Source organism: Engraulis encrasicolus, chromosome 18 (assembly GCF_034702125.1).
Source record: "Engraulis encrasicolus isolate BLACKSEA-1 chromosome 18, IST_EnEncr_1.0, whole genome shotgun sequence".
Classification (NCBI taxonomy): Eukaryota; Metazoa; Chordata; class Actinopteri; order Clupeiformes; family Engraulidae; genus Engraulis; species Engraulis encrasicolus.
In genome coordinates, this window is record NC_085874.1 from 1,689,034 (window position 1) to 1,714,099 (window position 25,066).

The 25,066-nt window shown below is 42.8% G+C and overlaps 1 protein-coding gene across 1 annotated transcript in view; it reads right to left on the bottom strand.

Moving 5' to 3' along the window:
• cdk19 (cyclin dependent kinase 19) overlaps positions 1-25,066 on the bottom strand; it is a 78,277-nt gene that overhangs the window by 23,525 nt on the left and 29,686 nt on the right. The window contains exons 3-4 of the mRNA XM_063222758.1: positions 17,695-17,805; positions 16,601-16,741 (exon numbers count right to left, since the gene is read on the bottom strand). Of these exons, the coding sequence (XP_063078828.1) occupies positions 16,601-16,741; positions 17,695-17,805 (252 nt within the window). The remainder of the gene's footprint in view (positions 1-16,600; positions 16,742-17,694; positions 17,806-25,066) is intronic.

Below are 25,066 nucleotides of genomic sequence, written 5' to 3' on the forward strand. Positions count from 1 at the left end.
CAAGAGAGGAGAAAGAGAGAAGAGAAGAGAAAAGGAAAAGACAGAGAGGAAAAAAAGACAGAGAGGAAATAAGAGACAGAGGGAGACAGTGAGTGTGAGAGAGAGAGAGAGAGAGAGAGAGAGAGAGAGAGAGAGAGAGAGAGAGAGAGAGAGCGAGAGAGAGAGAATAACTCCTTACTTACTGGGCCACATGACACGCCCAAGGTGCCATACCATTCCGATCCATGTTCTTGTTGGACTACTTCAAGTGCAGGCAAAAATAGCACATGGAAACAACTCCCAAGAGACCCCTGCACATAATGCACCAAGCACAGATGCAAGAGGAATGAACATGTGGGTGAGCTAGAATATATGTGTATGTGTGTCTCTCTCTGTGCATAACCGAACATTTTAATGCACCATACCTAAGGAACATGGATGAAAATAAAATTTGAATAATCGTCCAGATGTTCATGTCATGTCAGAATAAACAACAAAGCAAGCAAGAAAGACCATTTGGCCTTTTTCTTTGAAACACAGAAGACAGATACTTTTAAATTAAAATTCAAACAATAAATTGTACTTAAAATAAAAGAACCACCTGAGAGAATAAGCCAATATGCTGCACAGTTCTTCCAATATTGGTGATTAATTTGTTAATACAAATATACATGCTCTATTCTCTACACCTCACTTTGTAGTTTGCACATTGTACTTTAGTGTGTATTGTAGCGTTTTTCACATCAGTGCATCACATGCTGCACAGCTCTTGAAACAATGGCTTGTTATGAACACATTTGAAAGTAATATGAACATACATGGCACTATTACATCAAAACTGATGTAAAAAAAAAAATATCCGGGCCATTTCTTCAATTTTTCCCCCTAAACTACTAGTGTGTGGCGGCATTCACAACATCACCAGAGGCTAGCTGACATTAACCTGAGGGGATGATGCACCATCAATAATTCAACACTCCCAGCCATCCTCACGCAGTGTGGTTCTTTTCTGTGTCTGGGTCTTTCTTTTTCAGCGACCCTATGCTCCTCATGACTAAATTATGAGCGATATCCTATTCTGCTGACAGCTGAATGCTCAATACACTCAATACACAGCATGCCCTTTGAGGCATACAGAGGCCTGCTCTTACAGGACAAACACAAAGATGACATGGTTCATGCACTTCTTCACGAGGGTTTCAGAAAGTTTCATACTAAGTGTGACGTATTTAGAAAAAGACAATTACGACTTAACACATTGACTACCAGGCGTTTTTTGAAATGTTAGCCCAAGACTCCCAGCCATTTTCATCATTTTGTTGTCATTTTCGAACAGTCACCGAATATTTTGTCTTAGACCTACGGACACACGTTAGGGCTTGTTTGAAAGCTGAGAAACTCAGCTTTCTACTGTTTTTTACGGCACCCTTCTATCTTCTTCCATTCCGAAGTTATTCTACTTTAAGCGGCAGCTACTTTAGCGAAAAATTGTGCTTTTCCCCATTCGAACCGAGAAAAAGCCTTTTTTGTCACGGATGCGCTCTTTGACTCTCCGAGTTTAAATTGAGGATCTAAATATATTTTCATGGAGCCCTATCTCGGCCATGGCGTGAAGTGTTCACGAAAAAAATGGAGAAATCAACTGTAAGCCTCGTGGTGCCTTCATGTTATTGCTCGATTTTCGTGGTTGGGCAACGCTTCCACTGCCTATTCATTTGACTTGCCCGACTGCTGCCTACCGACTCGTGGTTGATTTACGATATTGAGCCTCGTGGTTGATTTACGATATTGAGCCTCGTGGTTGATTTAGGACATGCATGCGTTTGCATTTCAAAACTACACGGACACAAACTAGACAGACAGTTGGTTGTGTTTCCGATATCTGCGGCCGCCATGTTAGTCCTCGCACAGCAAATTAACTGTCTTCCATGTTTCTCCTGTTTACATAGGTTTATATGACCAGTGACATGAAACAAAGTATGGCTACGCAAGTGGCTTTTTCTATGCTGTGGAAAGTGTGAACTATAAAGACAGGCGTAGTAACACCTTCGCGCGCAGCGCATTGATACCTTCACTTCTGGCTATTCCCCTCTCCCCATCCCCCGCCCCTTTCCATCATCAACACAGGCAACTTGAGGAAACTTCAGTGCTGTGCAAGAAGGTATCTGTTAGCAAGCCAAATCAAAGACCAAGAACAGCAATGGTTATTACATGCATTGTGCCGGGATGTGGCAACAAACCGAGGGTTTACAGCCCCGTGGTTTTTCACAACATTCCAATTTATTACAAACGGCGGAGAATTTGGATGGCTGCGTTATCATGGACGTATCAACTCCATTGGATGTAGTGAGGACCTGGAGAGTGTGCTCCGAACATTTCGCTGATGAGGACTATACCGCGACTGGAAAATGGCTGAAAGACTCGGCGAGACCAGAAATTATGCATCCAATACAGAGAGGCTCCACTCAACCTTGTAAGTATTTTGCACATTTTTGGGAAATGGTAGGCTAGCTAATCGACTCTGGTTAGCACATAGCCTAACTACGCTTCAAATTCACAACACATGAGACTTGCTATATAATTTACTGATTGAGGTAGTCAACAAAGGTAACAATCAGTATTTAGTTCACCAAAAAGTAACCTAACTTCACTGTGCCACTGTTTGATGTGCTTGTCTATTGATGTAGCCTACTTTAGTGTTGTCTGACGGTCACGGGGAAATTTTCCCCAACCGGTCTGCTGCAAAATGCAATGTATGAAACGTGACCATAAAACATGAAATGTGGAATATTAAATGTGGAAAATGTGAGCGAGCGTCAAAGCACAAACCGAGGCTCTCCTGTCCTGACATTTCGGTGTCTCATTCAAATTAATGGCAAAGTAGCATGATAGCTTTGGCTGTGGGGAGGGTTTTGAACAGGACTGGCCACGCACGCCGACGCTGTCAGTGTGAAAGGCCGAGAAAAACACACCGGCCGAAACTAAGCAGAAAGACCGCGTTCGTCCCGCGACCGTTCCGTCTTGGTATGTTTTGGCCCTAAAACATTAAAAGATCATTTAAATGGAAATTGTCCATTGTACATATTACTTAGACGACAGTTTTTGTACATGACTTTGTGTTTTCACTTAAGATTAGCAGATGCAAAAAGCTTTGTGAATAGCTTGTAGATATTATCAAAAACATTTGTAAATGGTAGTAATGCATTGCAAATGTTGATCCCCCTTCCAGAACCCCTACAGTATGTGTTGGCACTTTCAAAAAGCTTTGTAAAAATGTTGTACTGAAAGGCAGAGTATCATTCTGTGTTTCGATATCAGGGGACATGGTTCCACCACAATGGGTTTCGTCTATGTAATATGTACAATGGATAATTTCCTTTTAAATGATCTTTTAATGTCTACAAACTATTTAAAATGCTTTTTGCGCCTGCTTATCAAAAGTGAAAACACAAATTCATCAACAAAATCTTACGTCTAATATGTACACTATGGACAATTCCCTTTTAAAATGATCAGTAAAACTTATAGAGCACTTATGTAAATAAATAAGTTGCCTACTGTTAAAAATACTATTTGTAAATGTCTTGTTAATAATTTGCTAATATTTTGTAATTGCTCTGTAAGGAGCTTTATTACCGGTAATCATTAATAATACTATTTACATATTATTTATAAATCATATACAAACATTTGTAAATGTCTTTTTCATAATTAGTTCATTATTTCCTAAGTGTTACTAATACTTTATAATTGCTTTGTAAGCAGCTTTATAAATCTTTGTTATGATAGTATTTACATATTATTTCATTTACAAACATTTGTAAATGTCTTGTTCATTATGAGTTCATTATTAACTAAGTGTTACTAATACTTTATAAGTGATTTATAAGCGTCTTATTATAAAGTGTTACCAATATTTGATATGATTTTTAGAAGCCTGTTGAACGGGAAGCTGTGACTACATGTAGTCCCATGTCAACATTGACACTCGAGCCAAATACACCGACTGATACCCTAGCAGGAGCCCTGGACTGTGTTTGGTTTTGCCAAAGAATATGCAGAGAATAGTTGAGCAAGATTCAAGATTCAAGATTTGTTTATTACGGGTTATTATAGGTTTGAAGCCAATAAAGAGTAAAAATTGTTGTGCTTTTGTCTCCTCAAAAAGATAAAAAAGAGGGGGGGTGCAAAGACAGTGCCTTGTTGTCTTCCGCATGAGTTCAGCAATCTAATTGCACGGTGAAAGAAACTACTTCGGTGTCTGGTAGTGTAAGCTTTCAGGCTCCTATACCGTTTATCAGATGGTAATACGTATCTCCAACTGTTCATGGTTCATGGTTGGGATGACTAGGATCATTCAAGGATCACTAGGATCAATCATTTTTTTGCCTTCCTGATGCATCTTCCCTCAAATAGCTCCAGTATGGAGGGTGAGGCACAGCTGCAGTTCTGTGCTGTACTCACAACCCTCTGAAGTGCATTCCTGTTGTATAGAGAGCAGTTCCCATACCATGCGATTATGGTCCCCATCAGGATGCTCTCAATGGTGCCACTGTAAAAAGACCTCAGGATCTTGGGTTGCATACCAAACTTTCTCAATCAAATGAGGTGGTACAGACGTTGCTGCACAACAGATTTTGTTATGTTGTTATGTTCACGTATTTTGTATGGTTATCAGACCTTAAACAATGAAACTTGTACTACTTAAATGGCACATGCGTTGTTTGTTTAGCAAAAACTGCGTTATATGAATGGAATGTGTCAAATCAATGAGAACGTGAACTAATACATATGCACAACGTGTCTTTTGTTGTGCTAAAATAGTGAAAATGACGACTTTGTGTGATTCAGTTTCAAAAACCGTGTTAAAGCTATAAAGAAAAACTGTAATTAAAATTATAGTTTGTCTGCATAATTTGAAACAAGAATGTGATTTTTACAAAGGTGTATAGCATGTATCAACCTTAGTTTGATTTTGCAATGTATCTACAATGTTTTGCTAGTTTGGTGTGAGGTTCTTGTTCTTTCTTGTTGTTGTTTGTAGAGTTCTGCAAAAGCAGCCAAAGTTACAAAAAATTTACTTTAGCAATCAGGAAAAATTGTAAAGCAATTAACCAATTCCGTTGGCAGAGGAACTACTGAATAAAAGCAATATAAAACTCCTGGTCGTGATGTTGGTGTGGGATACCTTCACGGGTGTAATTACCTACGGCACTCAGCCTACGGCTTCGTGCTGCGGCGAGCCACACCTTGTTTGATAAACCTCGAAATTAATTAGATCTGGTACTGCTCAAAGACGCCTGCCTTCCTAAGAAGTCTTCAAAGGATTCAACAGTTCAAAGGAAGTACAGTATGTGTTTCAGTTGATATGAAAACACCTGCAGCATTGCACAACCTTTTTGACAAATATCTTTATTGTTTTTTCCTTTTAATTAGCAAACAACCACATACAAAAACAAAATAAAAACACAAGAAGGCACGTTGACCGATAATCTCTACGCGTACTACTTGACAAATGGAAGCTTGCAGTTTGTTTGAGTACAACTAAACGTTTTCTAGGTTCCCTTTCCATCGTCTCTGATAGAACAGACAGGATTGGCTGTAGGTTACGCATACACCAAATTATACATTCGTAACGCCCAATAAACAGCCATGGGGAATCGTAAACCACGGGCCTGTTCCATTCTCCACACTGTGCACTGAGATGCAGTGCACTTTCCACCCTCAACTTAACGGCAAAATTTGAGGGTGAAGTGCCATCAGAGTTTATCAACCGCCAATATCCAATTCATCAGGGAAGACACGGTTCCTTATGTTGATTTTTTTTTAGTTACCCCTTTCTCTTATACACATGGCTATTGTCTTAGAAATCAAAACTATGCTGTCATCACAGAGATTCGGCAGTTTGACCGATCTGACACTCAACAACGTAACAAACATGGCGGCCGTTGAGTGCGAAAAGTGTACAGTAACTCCACACTTCAAAAAACGGTTTAAGGGTGTTATCCGGGTAGTTTACAGTACACTTCACCGTCATGATTAGAAATGGAACGGCCCTGCGTACCCAAACACAGTGCGGAATGGGCGGTGAGTACGAACACTGGAACAGGCTGCACAACTTCCCTATGATAAATTCAGTAGGTGATCACCAGATGATACATATAACTGGTGTGACGCGTGCCATGTGCATTACATAGGATGATAACATTGGGGCAAAAGCCAAGGCAATGCCCTGTTGGTGTTAGGAAAAAATGAAGCGAAACACAGGGACCTGTAGACTAGCGTTATTTGCGTTCAACATGCCGAAGACGTGTTGTGTTCTCGGCTGTTCAAATAATATAGCCAAACAGCCGTGGCTGAAGTGTGGACTGTGTGTATTTAGCCGATGTTGCATGTAGGTAAATGAGACATTCAGTTTTCTGTCCCTCCGGGACCGTTCTTTCATGAACAAAGTACCCGGATGGCCAGTTATACGTATATCTCACTTATGATATGGTCTGCTAATATCCCGTCAAGGACAAGGGGGCTGTGATAGGGGCATCTGATTTCACTTCTGCACACATTTCCTTGGCTCAGTGCTACTAAGTACCAACAGCATTCATTTGGTCATATATTACGTCTCAAGACACACACACTGGATCTGCACCCAAAGGCTTTAGAAGCTGGGACTGTGCCAGAGTCTCTCCAGCAACTGCTTAGTCAGCAGAGACACACACACGAGCAGACATACACATTTCAGCCAGAACACACAATACACTTGCACGTAGGCATGCACACACACACAAACAAGCATACACATATGCACACGCACACAAACACACATAGGCACACACAGTTTCATCCAGAAGACATGACCACTGATGCATACTAACGCACAGCCGCTACTATTTGTGTTTTTTCACAGAACAAAAGCCCCTTATTCTGTTAGCCCTTTCTTTTTTTACTTTTTGTCTCTTGTTTCAGCATGCATACACACACACACAGTCAGAGACAGATGTACAAATACACCAATCCCATATGCACTGTTTAAATACACTGAGCATACACAGAGGGCAAGGCTGCTGGCTGTTACATAACAAGGTTATGGTAGGGGGAGGGGTGGAAGATAGATGTATGTGTGAGTGTGTGTGCGTGAGTGTGAGTGTGTGTGTGTGTGTGTGTGTGTGTGTGTGTGTGTGTGTGTGTGTGTGTGTGTGTGTGTTTGGGGGGAGGAGGGTTGCAGTGATGCAGGGGAGGCACAGGCAGAGTGGAGTAGAGCAGAGTAGAGTAGCCAGCTATGTGGGGAGTTATGTAACCAAGCACGGCTCTGCTGCAGGAATGACAGACATGCTGTTACCAGGGCCTGTGCCACTGGCTCCAGTCTGTCTTTCAAGACACACACCGACAGGCATGCACACCCACACACTCTCACACAGAAACACACACCAATACGCGCACTAACACACACACACACACACACACACACACACACACACACACACACACACACACACACACACACACACACACACACACACACACACACACACACACACACACACAAACACGCGCACGCACACAAGCACACACACACATACACACAAGCTCACACATGCACACGTGCACACATTCCGAGAAACTGCACACTTGTTCTTCCAATGGGGATAACAAGCCCCTCAGGAATACTGGAATGCAGCCTCCACTGCACCTACCACCTAAAACTAAAAGGTCCTAAAACCTGAGCACTGATTTTCAGAAATATTGAACAGAATTCTCTGAAGAAGACAGTAGTCGCAACGCGTCAGCCCGTTTAATTAAAGGCTTTTTAACTTCACCAGCAGTGTGTCTTGGAATCTTTGGCAGACCTCCACAACTGGAGCTAAGTCTGACCATAATTTTAAGCAACTTTATTTCCTTGAGCCAAAGTGCACCTGCTTATGAGAAAAAAAAATGGAGCAGCATGATCAGCATTCCCTAATGAACAGTTGATTTTTTTTAGCATAAAAGTCTTCCTGCTTATCTTAAAAATCGCTTGAATCCACTGACCTTATGGGATATCTCCATCTCAACTTCATCCTAATTTCCAATCAAATCTAATCAATGTCCTTAATATCGCTAACGCCACTTAAGTCTGCCATGATCACTAACGTCTGGGTTTTTCACTCTCTGACTGAGACGAACTGTCCCATCTCAAATGAACACCAATGTTTTTTGTGTAATACATTTAGACCAACTACAAATCATTTTTTTACACATCCTTTTACATCCCAATGTGTATTTCAGGCATCAGACATTTTTTTAAATGCTTGCATTGTTGAAAACTGCATGAACGTCACTCCCGGCGTTAATGGTAAATACACACAGATGCGGGAGCTGGTATGAAAGGTAAAACCACTCAAGTGCATCTCCTGGTCAAATGGGTTAAATACCCATTACATTATCAGCAGAGGTTATCAGCTCAGCTGCTGTTAATATGAGAGAGCAAGCAGCTGTAGTTTGCCACAGTGATGGAGTCCGTGCTGCAACTCTGTTATCATGATGATTGCATTTGGTTTGCTTACACATTATTGTAAATGCAACACATGTTACACAGCCCATGCTATTTCATTGTGTATTCATTTAATTGCGAATCAACCTAAACGCTGCCACAATCTCACATGCACACACACTGCAAAGACACATTCAGTGCAGACAGTGCTAAGTCATAAACACACATCTATGAGCAGTATAAAAACACATTAAAATTAGACAGACTGTCATAGGACCAGCCCCCAAGCACTCGACGGCTCGAGGAAAGGTGGAGGGCAGAGCACACACAAAAAAAAGAGAAAAGGAGAGAGAAACAGAGAGGGTGGGGGAAAGAGGTAGAGGGATGTGGCGCAATGTACAGACATAACGAGAGAGAGAGAGAGAGAGAGAGAGAGAGAGAGAGAGAGAGAGAGAGAGAGAGAGAGAGAGAGAAAGAGAGAGAGAGAGAGAGAGAGAGAGAGAGAAAGAGAAAGGTGGGGGTATTTTTCCACTAGAGCTGAATCTGCTAGTGCATACCAACCAGAAGCCACACGCACTAGCTTTGCATGCCACTCGTGACTCAACGGGAGACAGAGAATCAATTGTTATCACTCAGGCTAGTTCCTTTCACCATGCCCTCTCTCTCTCTCTCTCTCTCTCTCTCTCTCTCTCTCTCTCTCTCTCTCTCTCTCTCTCTCTCTCTCTCTCTCTCTCTCCCCATATCTCCTCTGGCTTGACCTTGACAACCTGACACAACGCAATGACTCTGGATGTAAGCCACTGTCCACACACACACCAATACGCAAAAAAACAGACAGGCACAGCTGAGAAAATGACTAACAAAGGATGACCCCATGCCACATGAGGGTTAGGGTTATGGCGCTATGCCACAATGTTTTCCTCCCTGTGGGCATGATACTTGTTTCAAGTGCTCTAAGCAGTTAAAAGCCTTATTGGCATCATGTAGTTGTCTGTGCTGCAAACCTAAACAGCTAGGACACAAAGTTGCAAAGTATGAAAGTTACATTCAACAGTCAAGTAGAAAAGACCACAGCAAGAATGGGGGTATTTTACTAAGTGTAAAACAGAAAGAAGATACAATACACTGAGAGCAGCAACAGTGTGCGAATCTTCTTTCATTTTTATTTGATCACGTTTACTCCGGCACCTGTTTATTTGGATGTGCGGTGTAACGGAGGCCAACTAGCAAAGTGTGGCGTGGGCCGTTAGTAAACCTCCCTCCCGAAGCTTCAATACGGTAGCGTTGTGCTATCGGACCGACCCTTTAGCTCAGCGGTCTCGTACTGTGCCTCCCATTCCTGAACCGATGTAGTTAATGAGGTGGTGAGTTCACGGCCGCGAGGGGGTACGAACTGCACAGGAACACCTCCGTCACAAACACACTCCAAACGCTTACTGGGTGTCACAAATATGAACTGCAGCGTATGTGGATTATACAGATATACTTGTAGGTTGGAAATTCATGAATTCCTGATCATCATGGAGAAAAAAATCACAGCCTTTGTAAGGTTTCAGACGCATCCATCCCATTGTCTATGTCAAGTGTCATTACCGTTAGCTTCTGTTCGAATTCCAAAAGTGCTCCAGTCATAGAAGAGGCAACAGAACAGTGATGCTTATACCAAAGATTTTCTTGATTCTAACATCTTCCGTCTCTGGTTTGAACGTGCTGTGTAAAAGAGTGACTAGACTAGAACTATCAGAGTCAGCAGAGAAGGACAGGCACACATGCACGTGCCATTGTAATACTTTGGAGAACATACTTTTTTAAACCTAAATAAAATGCATTTTGCAATGCAATGCCCAATACAATCATTCCAATTCCGCAAAGTGTTCCAAAATGGATGTGAATATGGATAAAGCTATTCGAATGCATTAAAGAAATGTCTGTCCAACCCTGATGCGTGAGACGCTGTGATATGTGCCTAAGTGTTTCCAGCAAAGTTTCAACAACAACAAAAAACACTTGTGGCAATGAAAAAGAAATCTCCTGTGTTCCAATGCCAGCGACCCAAAAAACCCAAAAAACCCAAGGTGCAATCAATGTCACAGAAATTTGTCTGTGGCTTCTCAGACACGGCAGCAGCCGTGCACTGGCTGCACCCTGACCAAGCCTCTCTCTCTCTGTGTGTGTGTGTGTGTGTGTGTGTGTGTGTGTGTGTGTGTGTGTGTGTGTGTGTGTGTGTGTGTGTGCGTGTGTGTGTGCGTGCGTGTGCGTGTGTGTGTGTGTGTGTGCTTGCTGAAGGGTTGTTGTTGTAAACAGTGTCATTTGTGCAGAACCACTGAGCATCCAACACACTGTAATTTCAAAGAGGGAAAGAGAACGAGAGAGACAAACTGAGACGGACAGACAGAGAGAGAGAAAGAGAGAGAGAGAGAGAGAGAGAGAGAGAGAGAGAGAGAGAGAGAGAGAGAGAGAGAGAGAGAGAGAGAGAGAGAGAGAGAGAGAGAGGGGGGAGATTTACGGTTTGTAGGCGAAACGTCGCAAAAACTGAAAGCTCTCTTGGAGTTTCTTTTCCAAAACAAGCCGTGAGCCACAACGACAACAAAACACAAGGCCAGCCCAGCCGTCACCAGTCCAGTATGTGATGTCTACGCACGCCAGGACCCGAAGCCACAATGGCAGGAAGTGTTAAGAAAGCATTTGGACAACGAGGCCACCATGCATTAACTTTAGTCTGGAATAAGACAAACCAGTGGACCAAAACACACTGTGTGTTACCAGTTAGAGAGCACACTTGCAGAACTGGCTCCACACTAGCAGGATTTGAAGCTTTTAATGATGTTGAAGTAGAATCACATTTTCTTTTTCAAATAATTATGATTTTATCTCAATTAAACTACTATGCTCATATTTTCTGACTTTTTATTCCAAAAAAGATATGGACATAATGAAGTTGTTAAATGCATATGGTCAATATGGAGAATATGTTTTTTTTGTGATTTTTGTGATTTGTAATTTTTAGCTGAGCCTCATCCTGAAGTGGAGATGTTTTAAGTTCCAAAAGATTCTCAGTATTAACTGCTTAGCGAAGGCAACGTTAATTCAGTAAAACTTCAATCCTCTTTTAAAATGACTGCGACCCATGGGCAACATCTATGAGGTAAAAAATGAATGGTTCCACTTGGAACAACCATTAAAACAACAAACTACATGACTCACCACAGCTTCAGCGTAAAATGCGTAATCAAATGACTCCGGTTTACTTTCGCATCATGACATATTGTGTGACTCATGTCTGATCAGACACAGGTGGGAGAAGAATTCCTTAGAATCCTCTGTCAGTGTATTAAAATAGAGATTGTGCGTGTGACTGTGGGTTTATCTACCTGTGAGCTCAAAATGTTGGTACTTATGTGTGAGACAATGCAACATAGCCAGATCAAAATATGGGTGAAGAAAAATCTAAAATGAGATTCAGGTGGGGTCTGTTGATGTCAACACAATATTTTACTTGCATATGCCACTGTGTTCAATGGCTCCATTGCCACAGCTTCTTAATTTGTCACGGTTAAAAAAAAAAAAAAAAAAACGATAACCAATAAGTGCAAATTACAAGCCCAAACACGACAACCTTTTGACATCTCTATGCTGTAGTGTAGTTATGCAGAGGTATTCTCGGGTCATGCAGGGCAGCACACTCATTACTCCAGTATTTACTGCCTGCCTTTTTCATGAACGTGCAGATTTGTTTTGTTTTTGTTTTGTTCATTTGAAGCACTTGCTGTGAAGGGGCTGTTATACTTGGCAGCGACCATCCATACTGACCTTGTTGATTTTTCACCAGCGGTTCTCAGTCTTTTTTTGAACAAACACCCCCTGGACCTCATCATAAGCCTCTCAAAACTCACTTGACCTCATTATAATCCTTCAAACGTCTCCTTTAGTAAATATATAATAGACTAAGGCCCCCCAATGGCAACTAAGCACCGCCTCCTCTCAGCCGTCTTCTTCTCAACGCCCCCCGAGGGCTCCCTATCACCACCCCTGGTAGACTGTAGAGCCCTCGTTGAGAACAGCTACTTCACACAAATGGCACCCTGACTGGCATGGCAGAGTGTTTCCCCCCTCTGCTATCTCACTATTGCAGGAGCCTGCAGCCTGCGTCTGTTGGTGGGATATTGTCGAATGAATGACACGTCGCTATTGACTTCCCACCCACATCACGGGGGCAAGCCAGACAGAGACTTCCTGTTTGCTAGTGGTAGATGAGTGTGTGTTGAGGGGGCATTACATAAGAGTCGGCAATAATCTTGATGATATTCCTCTATCCAAAGTGGGAAACCCACGAGCATCTGTCCGGGGGATTCCCTGTATAGTGTTTTTTTTTGCTGGGGGGATTATGACCCCTGTGTTAAACGGATTGTCTTTGACTTGGTCAAAATGTCCACAGCTGTGCCATGTTTGCTGTATTTGCGGAATGCAAAGCAATCAATGCAAGTATTTAATTAAAATCATTTGTGTCCTTTGTCAGATTCGTAAATTATCCGCCAAGGAGGTTATGTTTTCAGTTGCATTGGTTTGTCTGTCTGTCTGTCTGTCTGTCTGTCTGTCTGTCTGTCTGTCTGTCTGTCTGTCTGTCTGTCTGTCTGTCTGTTTATTTGTCTGTCTGTCTGTCTGTCTGTCTGTCTGTCTGTCTGTCTGTCTGTCTGTCTGTCTGTCTGTCTGTCTGTCTGTCTGCCAGCAAGATAACTCAAAAAGTTATGAATGACTTTTGATGACACTTTGTGGAGTTGTTGGAAATGACAAAGAGAACAAGTAACAAGTTAAATTTCAAGGAATTAAAAAAAAAAAGATTCTTCAACATTGCGGGATAGGGCGAATTTTGACAATTCAGTTTCTACCTCCAAAAAAACAAGGCAGAAAGACTTGAAAAAATTAGGGAGTAACATAATGATTTCTCTAACAGCTTCCTTGGCAGAGGTCTGCACTCCCTGAGTGCATTTCTGTTGTGAGTGAATTGCATAACCTAAATGAATGTTCCTGAAAGACACACATCGTAATCACGTCTGAACAGAATGTCTGAACAGTATGTCTTAGAAGTTCCAAAGCCAAGTCTTAACAGTTAACTAAGATCTGAAACAAAGTAGATGAACCATTGCACATACTGGTGGACTTAGACTTTCTCTGGGACATCTACAAATGTCAAAGCAAAGCTGACAAAGCAAGAGCGAAATGTGCTAAGTCCACCACCACGAGATTTGTGTGTGTGTGTGTGTGTGCGTGTGCGCGCGCGCGCGCGCGCGCACGCGCGCGTGTGTGTGTGTGTGTGTGTGTGTGTGTGTGTGTGTGTGTGTGTGTGTGTGTGTGTGTGTGTGTGTGTGTGTGTGTGTGTGTGTGTGTGTGTGTGTGTGTGCGTGCGTGCGTGTGTGCGTGTGTGCGTGCGTGTGTCTGTGTGTGCGTGTGTATTTCAGAAAGATGCCACTGCTGCAGTTCCTGGTAACTACTGTATGAGTGTCATTCCTCCACCAGAGCTGTGCTTAGTTACATAATTGCAACCTCTCCATAACTTTGACTCTGCTCTGCCAGATTCTCCCTGCACCACTGCACAAACACCGCAGGGACGGAGCAATAAGGGGCAAGCAGGGCATTTGCCTCTGGGCCCAGGGCCCTCCCACATTGGTGGTGGTGTCCTATAATGACCTTGGAAGGCTGTATCGGGGGCCCTATCAGCATTTTGCCCTGGGGCCCTGTGTGCAATTGTTCCGCCACTGCTCTGACACCCTACAGCTCCTCTGTCAGACACTATATCTCTATCAGATGCAAACAGAGGTGTTGGAGAAAGACAAGGGCCAGAATGTCTACAACTCCAGGACATTGTGACCTCCAACACTGCACATCACCCCTCCATGACCCCCACCATCCCACCACCACAACCCCATCCATTCCAAAAACACCCTCTCAGCTGCTCAGAGAGGTTCTGTTCCACAACAATGCGCCACAATACGAGGCAGGTGACCACGCTGCACTTCCAGGAAGGGACTGTGGGAAACGACTAGAGGAGCGAGTCTCACAGGAGCGCTAATAGACTTCACGCTGAGGTCAGACAGCGAAGGTGGGGGGTGGGGGTGGGGGCTCAAAAGGAGTTGGATAAGAGGGAAAGCCTCCCTGTTTCAGAAAGCTAGCTCAACAATAATAAAAAAAACAAACAGTGATCGTGGAGACCTAATAATGCTGGCCTGGGCAAAACGAAGATTACTATAGTCCTGCACAGGCGGCCGAGGGTTCCCCTGCATTCTATTGCATTTAGGACACATTGCATTATTTGCAGGTAGTATAGTAGGCCAGGGGTTTCAAACTATACTATGACAAGGACTCTCATATACCAGTAGATTCCAGCCAAGCCCCCCTGCCATAAAATGTTTTTGAGTCAGTGCTCCACTGGGATATATAGAATAATAACGATAGTATTAATGTTCATATATGCAACAGATTATTGTGATACAGTTCTTAACTAATGGGATTTTTTTTTACCTTATTTTCTGTTTATTTTGGTGTACGTTACTTATTTGATTTATTCAGTTATTTATTTTGCTCTTCTATGCTTTTCATGCCAACCTGCTGCGGCCTGCTTAACACCCCCCTCACGGCCCCCCAGGGGTCCCCGGCCCCCACTTTGAAAGCCACTGTAGTAGGTCACTTTAATTGCCAGCACAAACTATACAAATTCTCTGACGTTTCCGGAATTAAACAGCCTGAACTGAAATTCTCTGATATTCAAGAAATTCCCAGAGCTGTGGGAAGCCTGATAAGTTGAGTTGCAGTGCCCACCTATTATAACATGAAATCCTAAACACTTGGTATCATTTGACTAACAGGTAAAAGTGGAAGGAGTTGCAAAACTAACAATCACACAGACATATAAACAGTTGCACACATGCACGCACATGCAAATGTACGCGCTCATGCACGCACACACACACACACCAGTCCTGCTTAACCTACTGTTTAGCTATATTTCGTCTCTCCTGGCCATGACCGTGATACTCAGAGCAGATTAGAGTCTGATAGCAGCTGAGGATTTACTCCTCCCGTATGCAAGATACAGTAGTCCAATGCTTCCCAAACGTTTTCTGTGGGGATCCCTTTTTGGACCAAATAAGGTTTTTGTGGTTTTGGTTAAGGTTTTGGTCCATTAATATTGATAGATTTTCCATCAATAGTTTTTCTGCTAATATTGCTAGAAATTCACAGGAAAAGCAAACCTCTATTAGCCATACACGGTAATAGAGTGTAAGCTGTTAAGCTGTGGATCTCTGATTTTTTATGCAAAGTCCCTTCTGTCCCAGCAGTAGTTCCACGACCACCCCCCAGGGGTCTGGTCCCCCAGTTTGGGAATCACTGCACTGCAGTTATTTCTGGCGTCACCTTATCTCCTCACGCAACTCCTCATCATTTACCATTAATCAACTTTTACTCAGCAACCGATTAAGTAAATGTAGTATCACATACGTGTATTACTGTATATAAAAGACATAGTGTGTGTTGCATGACAGATTATATTGCATCCATTGAATAACTACTTCGAAGTTGTCTACATTTGTGTCAAAAAATGTCCCAATTTCTTTTTTTTTTTAAATGAAAGACCAAATAGAATTAATTTTTTGTGAACTAAATTGTTTCTTGTGCCTGTGGGTGATATATTAACAGATTGTCCAGTTTTATAGCTAAAACACCCTATTGAAATACCCCACTGGAGATGCAGCTACACAGCACTTATTCCATTCCCTCCATTCACTACTTTACAATACACATACAATACAAATACAAAGCCTTTCATTGTCATTATACCATGTTGTGCCATACAATATTTAAAACAAGACATTGCTTAGACTATTCTAACCACATTTTTTGCAGGTAGCCACGTGACACGAAAGTGGGATAATGTTCTGCAAAACAGTCATTCTCATGAAATAATCCAATTCAAAGTCATTCCTGAAGTGCTGCATTACTGGAAGGGCTTGAGTATTGCTGGCAGAAAATAACGTATCCCTTCCTACATAGATAGTACATAAACAACTCCATCTCTCCATCCAGCTATAAGGGTGGATTACGGCACAAGCCTACTGGGCCCTACTTGTTTACACAGGAAGGAAGGAGCAACGTACATACCAGGTCTCGGTGGAGCACCCAGTTGGCATGGAGGTAATGAATGCCGTCGAGGATCTGATAGAGGAGGGACTTGACCATTCCCCTGGGTAGCTGCATGGGCTTCTTGTTGGCCTTGGAGGCACGGTGGAACTTTATGATGTGCTGCGAAACAAGATGTAAACATGAGTTACATTTCATTACACTTACATTACATGGTGTAACTTTAAGATGTAAAGCAAGATATGAACATGAATAAGATTGCATTACATTACATTACATTACATTACATTACATTACATTGCATTGCATGGTGGAACTTAAGGATGTACTGCAAAGCAAGGTGTAAACATGAATTGCATTACATTGCATTGCATTGCATGGTAGAATTGTATGATGTGCTGAGAAGCAAGATGTAAACACATGTATGTAAATAAACATGTTCAGGTGAGACTTTCTGATGTGCTGCAGAACAGCAAGACTACATGAGGGGTGAAAGTATTGTGTACGTAGCTTAGCTTAACACACAGACATGCTCAGTGAGGCAAGCACACACATGCACAGGAACACACAAGCAAGCACGCACATTACAGAGGGCAAATGTCCATCTTGTATTTCTAAACAAAACAAGATGTTCGCTTTGTAAATAAACATGTTCATGTAAACACATTTCATGCAAAACAGGAAGAATACATTATGGTGGAAATTGTCTTCATTTAGATTGGTGTCTTTGACTGCAAATATTACACTGACACACGTCAAAATTATTTTAGTCAGGGACTAAAGACTGTGCTAAACAAACATGTTCACAGACATACTGACACACACACCAACACAAAAAACACACACACACACACACACACACACACACACACACACACACACACACAAAACACACACACACACACAAAACACACACACACGCGCGTTCGTGAAGACAAACACACAAACACTCTGTACTGACCCCTCACTTAGTACTTGATTGAATGTCCTCCTTGTAAGTCACTTTGGTCAAAACCTTCTGCTTAATGTAATGCAATGTAACGTACACACACTTGCCCACTTGGGTGCATGTGTGCGTGCGTGCGTGTGTGTGTACACCAGTGAGGGTCACTCACCCACAGGTCGTGTTCTGCGTAGTCGAACAGAAGCCACACCTTGCGGTCGCTGTGGGACAAGAACACTTTTTGCAGGGCGATGACGTTGGGGTGCTTCAGTTCTCTCAGGAGCTGTGTGTGTGGGGGAGAGGAGACAGAGGGTCATTGCCATACATAGGAATCAGCACACTTCAAGGATTATTAATTTGGCTATTGAGTCATTACACTTCAAATCAAACACTTTGGGGCCCAACCAACAGGGATTTTAATAAAACTAAGTGTGCTTCTTTAGTGGCAAGGTAGAACACCAGAACCCCAGAAAAGTCACCCCATCCAGCCTCTACAGTAGTGCGGTGAAATCACACGCACGCACGCACACACACTCACGCACACACAAGTAAAAACTCCCCTCTAATTCAAAACTGAACATAATAATTAATAATAATTCATTTTATTTAAAAGCGCCTTTCAAAAAACTCAAGGACACTGTACAGAGAGAGGCAAAATAAAACAAGACAGATAAACAGATTGTAAACAAAACATAAATATATAGAAAAAAAATAAAAAAAAATAAAATAAAACAAAATACAGTTAAAGAATCATAAAGAATAGGCTAATTGAAATAGATGAGTTTTAAGTCTTGATTTGAACAGGGGTAAAGACTCAATGTTGCGGATGTCAGGGGGAAGCGCATTCCACAGCTGAGGAGCAGAGCAACTGAAAGCTCTGCTCCCCATGGTGCTGAGACGGGCAGAAGGGACAGAGAGGAGAATGGAGGAAGAGGAACGGAGGGGGCGGGAGGGAATAGCAATATGAATAAGATTAGATAGATAAGGAGGGGCAAGATTGTAGATAGCCTTGAAGGTGTGGAGAAGTATTTTAAAGTGAATTCTAAATTTGATAGGGAGCCAGTGGAGATGTTGGAGTGCAGGGGTAATATGGTGACAGGAAGGGGTTTTAGTTATGATGCGGGCAGCTGAGTTCTGGACCAGTTGGAGCTTGTGGAGAGATTTTTGAGGGAGACCAAAGAGGAGAGAATTACAATAATCAATGCGAGAGGTGACAAGACTGTGTATAAGGATGGAGGTAGAATGGGAGGTGAGAGAGGGGCGGAGACGGTTAATGTTGCGTAGGTGGAAATAGGCAGACCGTGTGATGTTATTAATGTGGGAGAGGAAGGATAGAGAGCCATCAAGCATGACACCCAAACTCTTAACTTGAGGGGAGGGGGAGACAGGAGAGCTATCAATTGAGAAGGAGAAACTATTTGCTTTGGATAAGGTGGATTTGGTGCCTATAAGTAGGACTTCAGTTTTGTTCGAATTCAGTTTCAAAAATTTGGGGTGAACCAGGATTTGAGTGGAGAGGGGGGGGGGGGGGGGGAGGGGGGGGGGAGAGTGTCAGAGGGTTTGCCAGATAAATAGAGCTGGGTGTCATCAGCATAGCAATGGAAATTAATATTGAATTTGCGGAAGATATTACCAAGGGGAAGGAGGTAGGTGATGAAGAGGAGGGGCCCCAGAACAGAACCTTGAGGCACACCAGAGGTGACAGGGGAGGGCTTGGATTTAAAAGACTTCATTTGAATAAATTGAGAACGGGCCAGAGAGATAAGAATGGAACCAGTCAAGGGGTGTGTTTACTTATGCCAATAGAGGAGAGTCTGTGGAGAAGGATGGAATGCGAGATGGTGTCAAAGGCTGCACTGAGGTCAAGGAGAATGACAATAGAGAGTAGGCCAGAGTCCAGCAGCCATGAGCAGGTCATTAGTGATTTTAACTAGGGCTGTTTCTGTGCTATGTCGGGGGGCGAAAAAACCAGACTGGAAGTGCTCATAGAGGGAGTTAAGAGTTAGATGGGAATGGAGTTGAGAAGCTACAATTTTTTCTAGAATTTTGGAGATGAACGGAAGGTTGGAGATTGGGCGGAGGTTGTTGTAGTCAGAGGGATCAGAGCCAGGTTTTTTTAGTATAGGGGTGACAGCAGCAACTTTGAACAGAGAGGGTACAGTACCAGTGGAGAGTGAGGAGTGGATGATGGCAGAAATGAATGGGAGGAGAGAGGGGAGGCAGGATTTGACAAGGGTTGTAGGGAGGGGATCAAGCTGACAGGTGGAGGGCGTGGATTTGGAGATGAGGTCAGATATTTCAGAGGAGTCCGGGAGATGAAAACTAGAAAATAACTGGTGAAGGGGGAAGAGATCAGCGGGGGAGGGAAAAGAGGGGTTGCAGATAAGATGTTGGTGGATCTTATGGATTTTTTTCATTAAAAAAGTCCAGTAATGAATTGCAAGTCTCAACCTGTGTACATATGAGCAGGGAGAGAGTCAGGTGGTTTAAGGATGTTGTTAAGCACAGAGAACAGGGTTTTGGAGTTGCCTTCATTGGCATAGATTAGAGTGGAGTAGTAATCAGACTTAGTTTGAGAGATGCAGTCCTTGTAGAGTGATATATGAGCTTGGTACATTTCTTTGTGAACAGTGAGACCAGTTTTCTTGCACAGGCGCTCAAGTTGTCTGCCTTTGGATTTCATGGTCCGGAGTTGAGGGGTGTACCAGGGGGCAGTTTGAGAAAAGGTGACAGACCGGGTTTTAACAGGAGCAAAACAATTAAGGACATTGTGAAGACCATTGTTATACAGAGTGACTAGTTCATCAGGGGAGGAGAGATTATTAGAAATCAGAATGGTTTCAATAGAGGTAGAAAGGGAATCAATGTTAATGTCCTTAATATTACGGAACGAGATAAGGCGAGGGGTCTTGATGATGGAGAGGTGGAGGGTGACACTAAAGGAGACAAGGAAGTGGTCAGATATGTGGAGGTCATCAGCTGAGCAGTTGGAGGGGGACAGACCAGAGCAACAGATTAAGTCCAATGTATGTCCTTTAGTATGGGTGGGGAAATCAATGAATTGCTGGAAACCAAAACTATCTAGGCAAGAAGAAAAGTCACAAGTAAGGGAGTGATGGGAAGGATTGAAACTAAAGAAGATGACTGGGCCAGGACTACACCTGGTCAAGGACACTGATGGCGAGCCTTTCCCAGAGCGACCACAGATACCATTAAGTACCCCACCAAGGAACTTCCCCCCCCCCTTTTCCACTTTTTACCATTTTTATTTTGTTTAAGGCCACGTGGACCATTGTTTATTTTAAGTGTGCACACTGTTTTATTTTATTTGGGTTTTTATACATTTTTATACAGTTGTAAACAATATATGAGTTTTTCACTCAAAAGGATTTATCTTGTCTGTCTCCTTATTGTTGCATAACACTCGCTCCTCTCTCTTACTTAGCTCTTCTGATCCAGGTCCTAGTGTTTTTGTTATTTATTTAATTGTAATTCACTTTCTTAAGGGAAAGCCCGGTTACAAAAGTGGCTCTTGAAGTCCCGAGTCCCAACATAAATGTCTTTTGTCGAAAAGTGTTTTTTTTAAGTAAACAAACCATGCCCCCAATGCAATGGGCAGGATCTCGGAAAAGAATGATTAAAAGAAGCAGGTGCGTTAGGTAAGGACAGTTCAAGGCTACCGTGAACAATGCACCTGCATGGTGAAATTGGCAAACATTCCTCTCTAACATTTCATCAGGCAGTTACTAATTCCCTACTGTCAGAATGCCAACGAAACGTTTCTTGGTCCTCAGGATGACGTCAGCCTAATGTCCAAACAATAACAGGCAATAGCACTTGGGTAAGCCTTGGCTAAACCCTTTATCATCAATCAAATGTGCTAGAAATTTACAAGGGAGTTATCATGGTGCAAAGGAACAATACTGCAAGAGCAGAGTGGGATTTTGCAAAGTTTTTAATTTTGAGCATTTGATGCACCCTTGAATGAATACTTATGCACTGCACTGCAATTTGTATTATCGGCTTGACTCAATATGCATGTAATGTGCAGAGAAAAACAGAAGAGCAAAGCAACACGACTTTTAGAAAACATTAAAGGGTCAAGTCTTCTCTAAGCCCTTGAGGACACACAGCTCATACGGTGAACTGTAGATGTCAGGCACACAATGTATTATTCAGAGGGCTACTCGATGTGATTACTCCCAGCAATCAGACCTCATGTGTCTTTCCTCCTTCCTTTCTTTCTTTTTCCAGTACCTCTACCTTTCCACCCACCGTCTCTCTCTCTCTCTCTCTCTCTCTCTCTCTCTCTCTCTCTCTAGTAACACCACTGTAATTTCAGACCTTGGACTGAAAGATCAGATAGTCTTTGAAGGAAGACATAACATGTGCACACATACCAACATAATCAACCACACAGACAATTTGTGTTTAAACAGACTAATTGTACACATAATTGTAACCCCAACGCTATCTAAAAAAAGCAAGGCAACAGTCACAGACAAATACGTTTTGAAACACTCACACAATGGTTTAATGTCAACATCCTGGAGCAAGTATGTGTGCACATGCACACAACCATAGGCCTACGTGCATAATATGCACTGCATTCTCACAAACAGCTAACATCTAACCGCACATATACATAATTTAACACACAGCAGTCTTTACAACAAGCAAGGAGACACACGCCTGGGTCCACTCACACATTTTATTGGCGTCAAAACAACAAGCTGACACATGATCCAAATATTTTGGATTTCAAGCCCCCAAATGGTTTACAAACTTCTTACAGGCCCTTCAAGTGTATGCTCACGTGTGTGTACAAGCACACACACAAACACACACATCCAGCTGCCTTTTCTTCCCTCGTGTCAGAGACACACGTGGGCTCTAAGAGCCATAAACTGCTGTTTGATTTGTCCTGCGAGTGGGCTGGCTGCAGAGGGGGTTAGAGCGGCTAGTGTTTAATTGCACACTAATCTCCGTGGCTAGCACACGGCATTGTGGCTCTGAGCCTCCCAGGATTACTGGCCACCGACCCCAATACGACTTCCACACACGCCCAGCACCCACGTGGCAGAGCGGAGTAGCACGGCCGACGCCCCCCAAGCCTGAGGGGCAGTAGGCCTACACAGAGCCATGGAATTCAAAGTTGTGACAACCAGGGGACAGGAAGTCGGTTGGTGACATGATTCACATAGATTCAAATAATTCTAGGCAGCGGCTTTGTTTTTGCTAGGGACTGACACAGATCCACTACATAACAAGCAAAGATGATGTAAAACAAATTGCATTTACCTTTCCTGCAATTTCTGTGTCCAACGCTCACTTCCTGGAATAATTTTGGAACTACTGTATTTGAATGCCGATCTGTGTGTGAAAGGCTCCATGAGCCGCCATCTTTGTGTTAAAATGGAACACGGATGTCAATAGCATTAGCCTAACTCTTACTTCCATGGCTCTGGGCCAACTGTTGTGGTGGGGCCATAGTGGCTCGCTAGCCTGCCTGGTAAAGAGAAATGAACGCACACCAATGCTGTGTCTCAAATGGCGCACTTGTGTCAGTGCACTGACAGTCAGTGCATAGTACACACAGTGCACTGAGGTCTTTAGTGCATTGGGCACTATGCACTGCGTCCTCAATGGAAGTGACGGGGCGAGCAGCATAGTATTAGCTCGCCAAAATATAGGTTGGATACTGTTTACACAGCAGAGCGTCTCGTGCTTGAATTTAAATTCAGCCAAAATGGCATTTATCTTGACTTGGCAAGGTTGGAGTCTCAGCGACATTACTTACAGAATTAAGAGACTGTAGACATAACTTTTCTACTGAACCGAACGCAACAGTCGTTTTTGGCATGCAATGTCCATCGTTCAAGCACTGCATTTTTGACCATTGTTATGGCAGCATCCAGACACTTTCAGTGCACTGATTCTACCGAAATTTTCACCGTGAGTGCCCTATGCACTGAAACAACTTTTAACTTTGGGGAGAAATAACTAATTTTAAATATAGCTTTTTTTGTTTGTACTCCATGCTGTTTGTGTAATTAGAGCCAAAAATGCCTTTCAAACAATGTGAAAAACAATTATATGTGACCAATACAATTCTATGGGATCAACATTGATTGGGTCAATAGAAGACGAATGGCGACTGGTATGGTGTACTGCCCACCTAATTCAGAATTTCTTTGCCTGTTTCGCTGGCACCATATTTGTGCAAATGCAGTTCTACCTTGTCACGAAAAAGCAGGGCTAGTACTCAAGTCTGTACTCAAATCTGTTTTTCTATGGAATTAGACTTGTTCTTGGATTCTGATTTATCTTGGACTCGAACACTGGTCTTGCCAAATTAGACTTTTGGACTCGCCCGAGTCAGTCTTAATTTTGTTATCCAATAACAGACACGTTTGTCTTCACATGCATGGCATATAGGTTAACCTCAAACATTCACATTATTGACATTCATCCTTTTCATTGTTTAACACTGACTGCCATGTGACTCTGACTTGAGTTGGACCCTGTCTTGTCTCAGACTCGAACCTCTTCGGACTCAGACTCTTGGTCTTGGACTTGACTAGTCTGATCTTGGACTTGTCTTGGACTCTACAAAGGTAGACTTGACTACAGCCCCGCTAAAAAGGCACACCAAGTTTCACTGAATTCTGTGCCAGTCGGGCCACAAAGTGTTTCAGAAATGACCCCAGTATACAGTATGAGCCCTCATGTGATTCTGCCCAGTTCATTATTGATTTCCATGGACAATCGGTGAGTAATGGACTTTGGTCCTCTTCAAGGTGTCTTCACTAGAATTCTAGTTTGGTATTTGGTGTCTGCCCCTCTGTATTTAACAGTATGTACTGTGCTATACGGTGCTGCATGTTACCGGTATATTGTGTTCTTTTGTGTACTGACTGACTGTGGTTGTTTCAACACCTTCCAAAAAGCACACCGGAGTTAAACATTAGAAATATTATCACAAACAAAACATCTGGAGTGTAGGCTGTTCCACTGAACCACCCTCGGCACTAAACTGCCCAGTGCTGGGACCAGTTGGCACCCAGGAGAGAGTTTTCCATGGTAAAGACGCACACAGATGACTCAGACACGTGTGTTTGTCACTCACCAACTCCACAGAGAGACAGAGAGAGAGAGAGAGAGAGAGAGAGAGAGAGAGAGAGAAAGAGAGAGAGAGAGAGAGAGAGAGAGAGAGAGAGAGAGGGAGAGAGAGAGAGAGAGAGAGAGAGAGATCGAGCGCCACATGGACATCACACATGTACACAAACACCAGTTGATGTACACACACATTTGTACACACGTGTGCCCATGCACACAGCACACACACGTGTGCCCATGCACACAGCGCACACACACACACACACACACACACACACACACACATACACATACACATACACATACACATACACATACACACACACACACAATTAATTAATATATGCATGTTTACTATATCTTGTGCTTTGGCAATGCAATCACCTATTTGCCATGCCAGTAAAGCTTCTTGAACTTCAACTTGA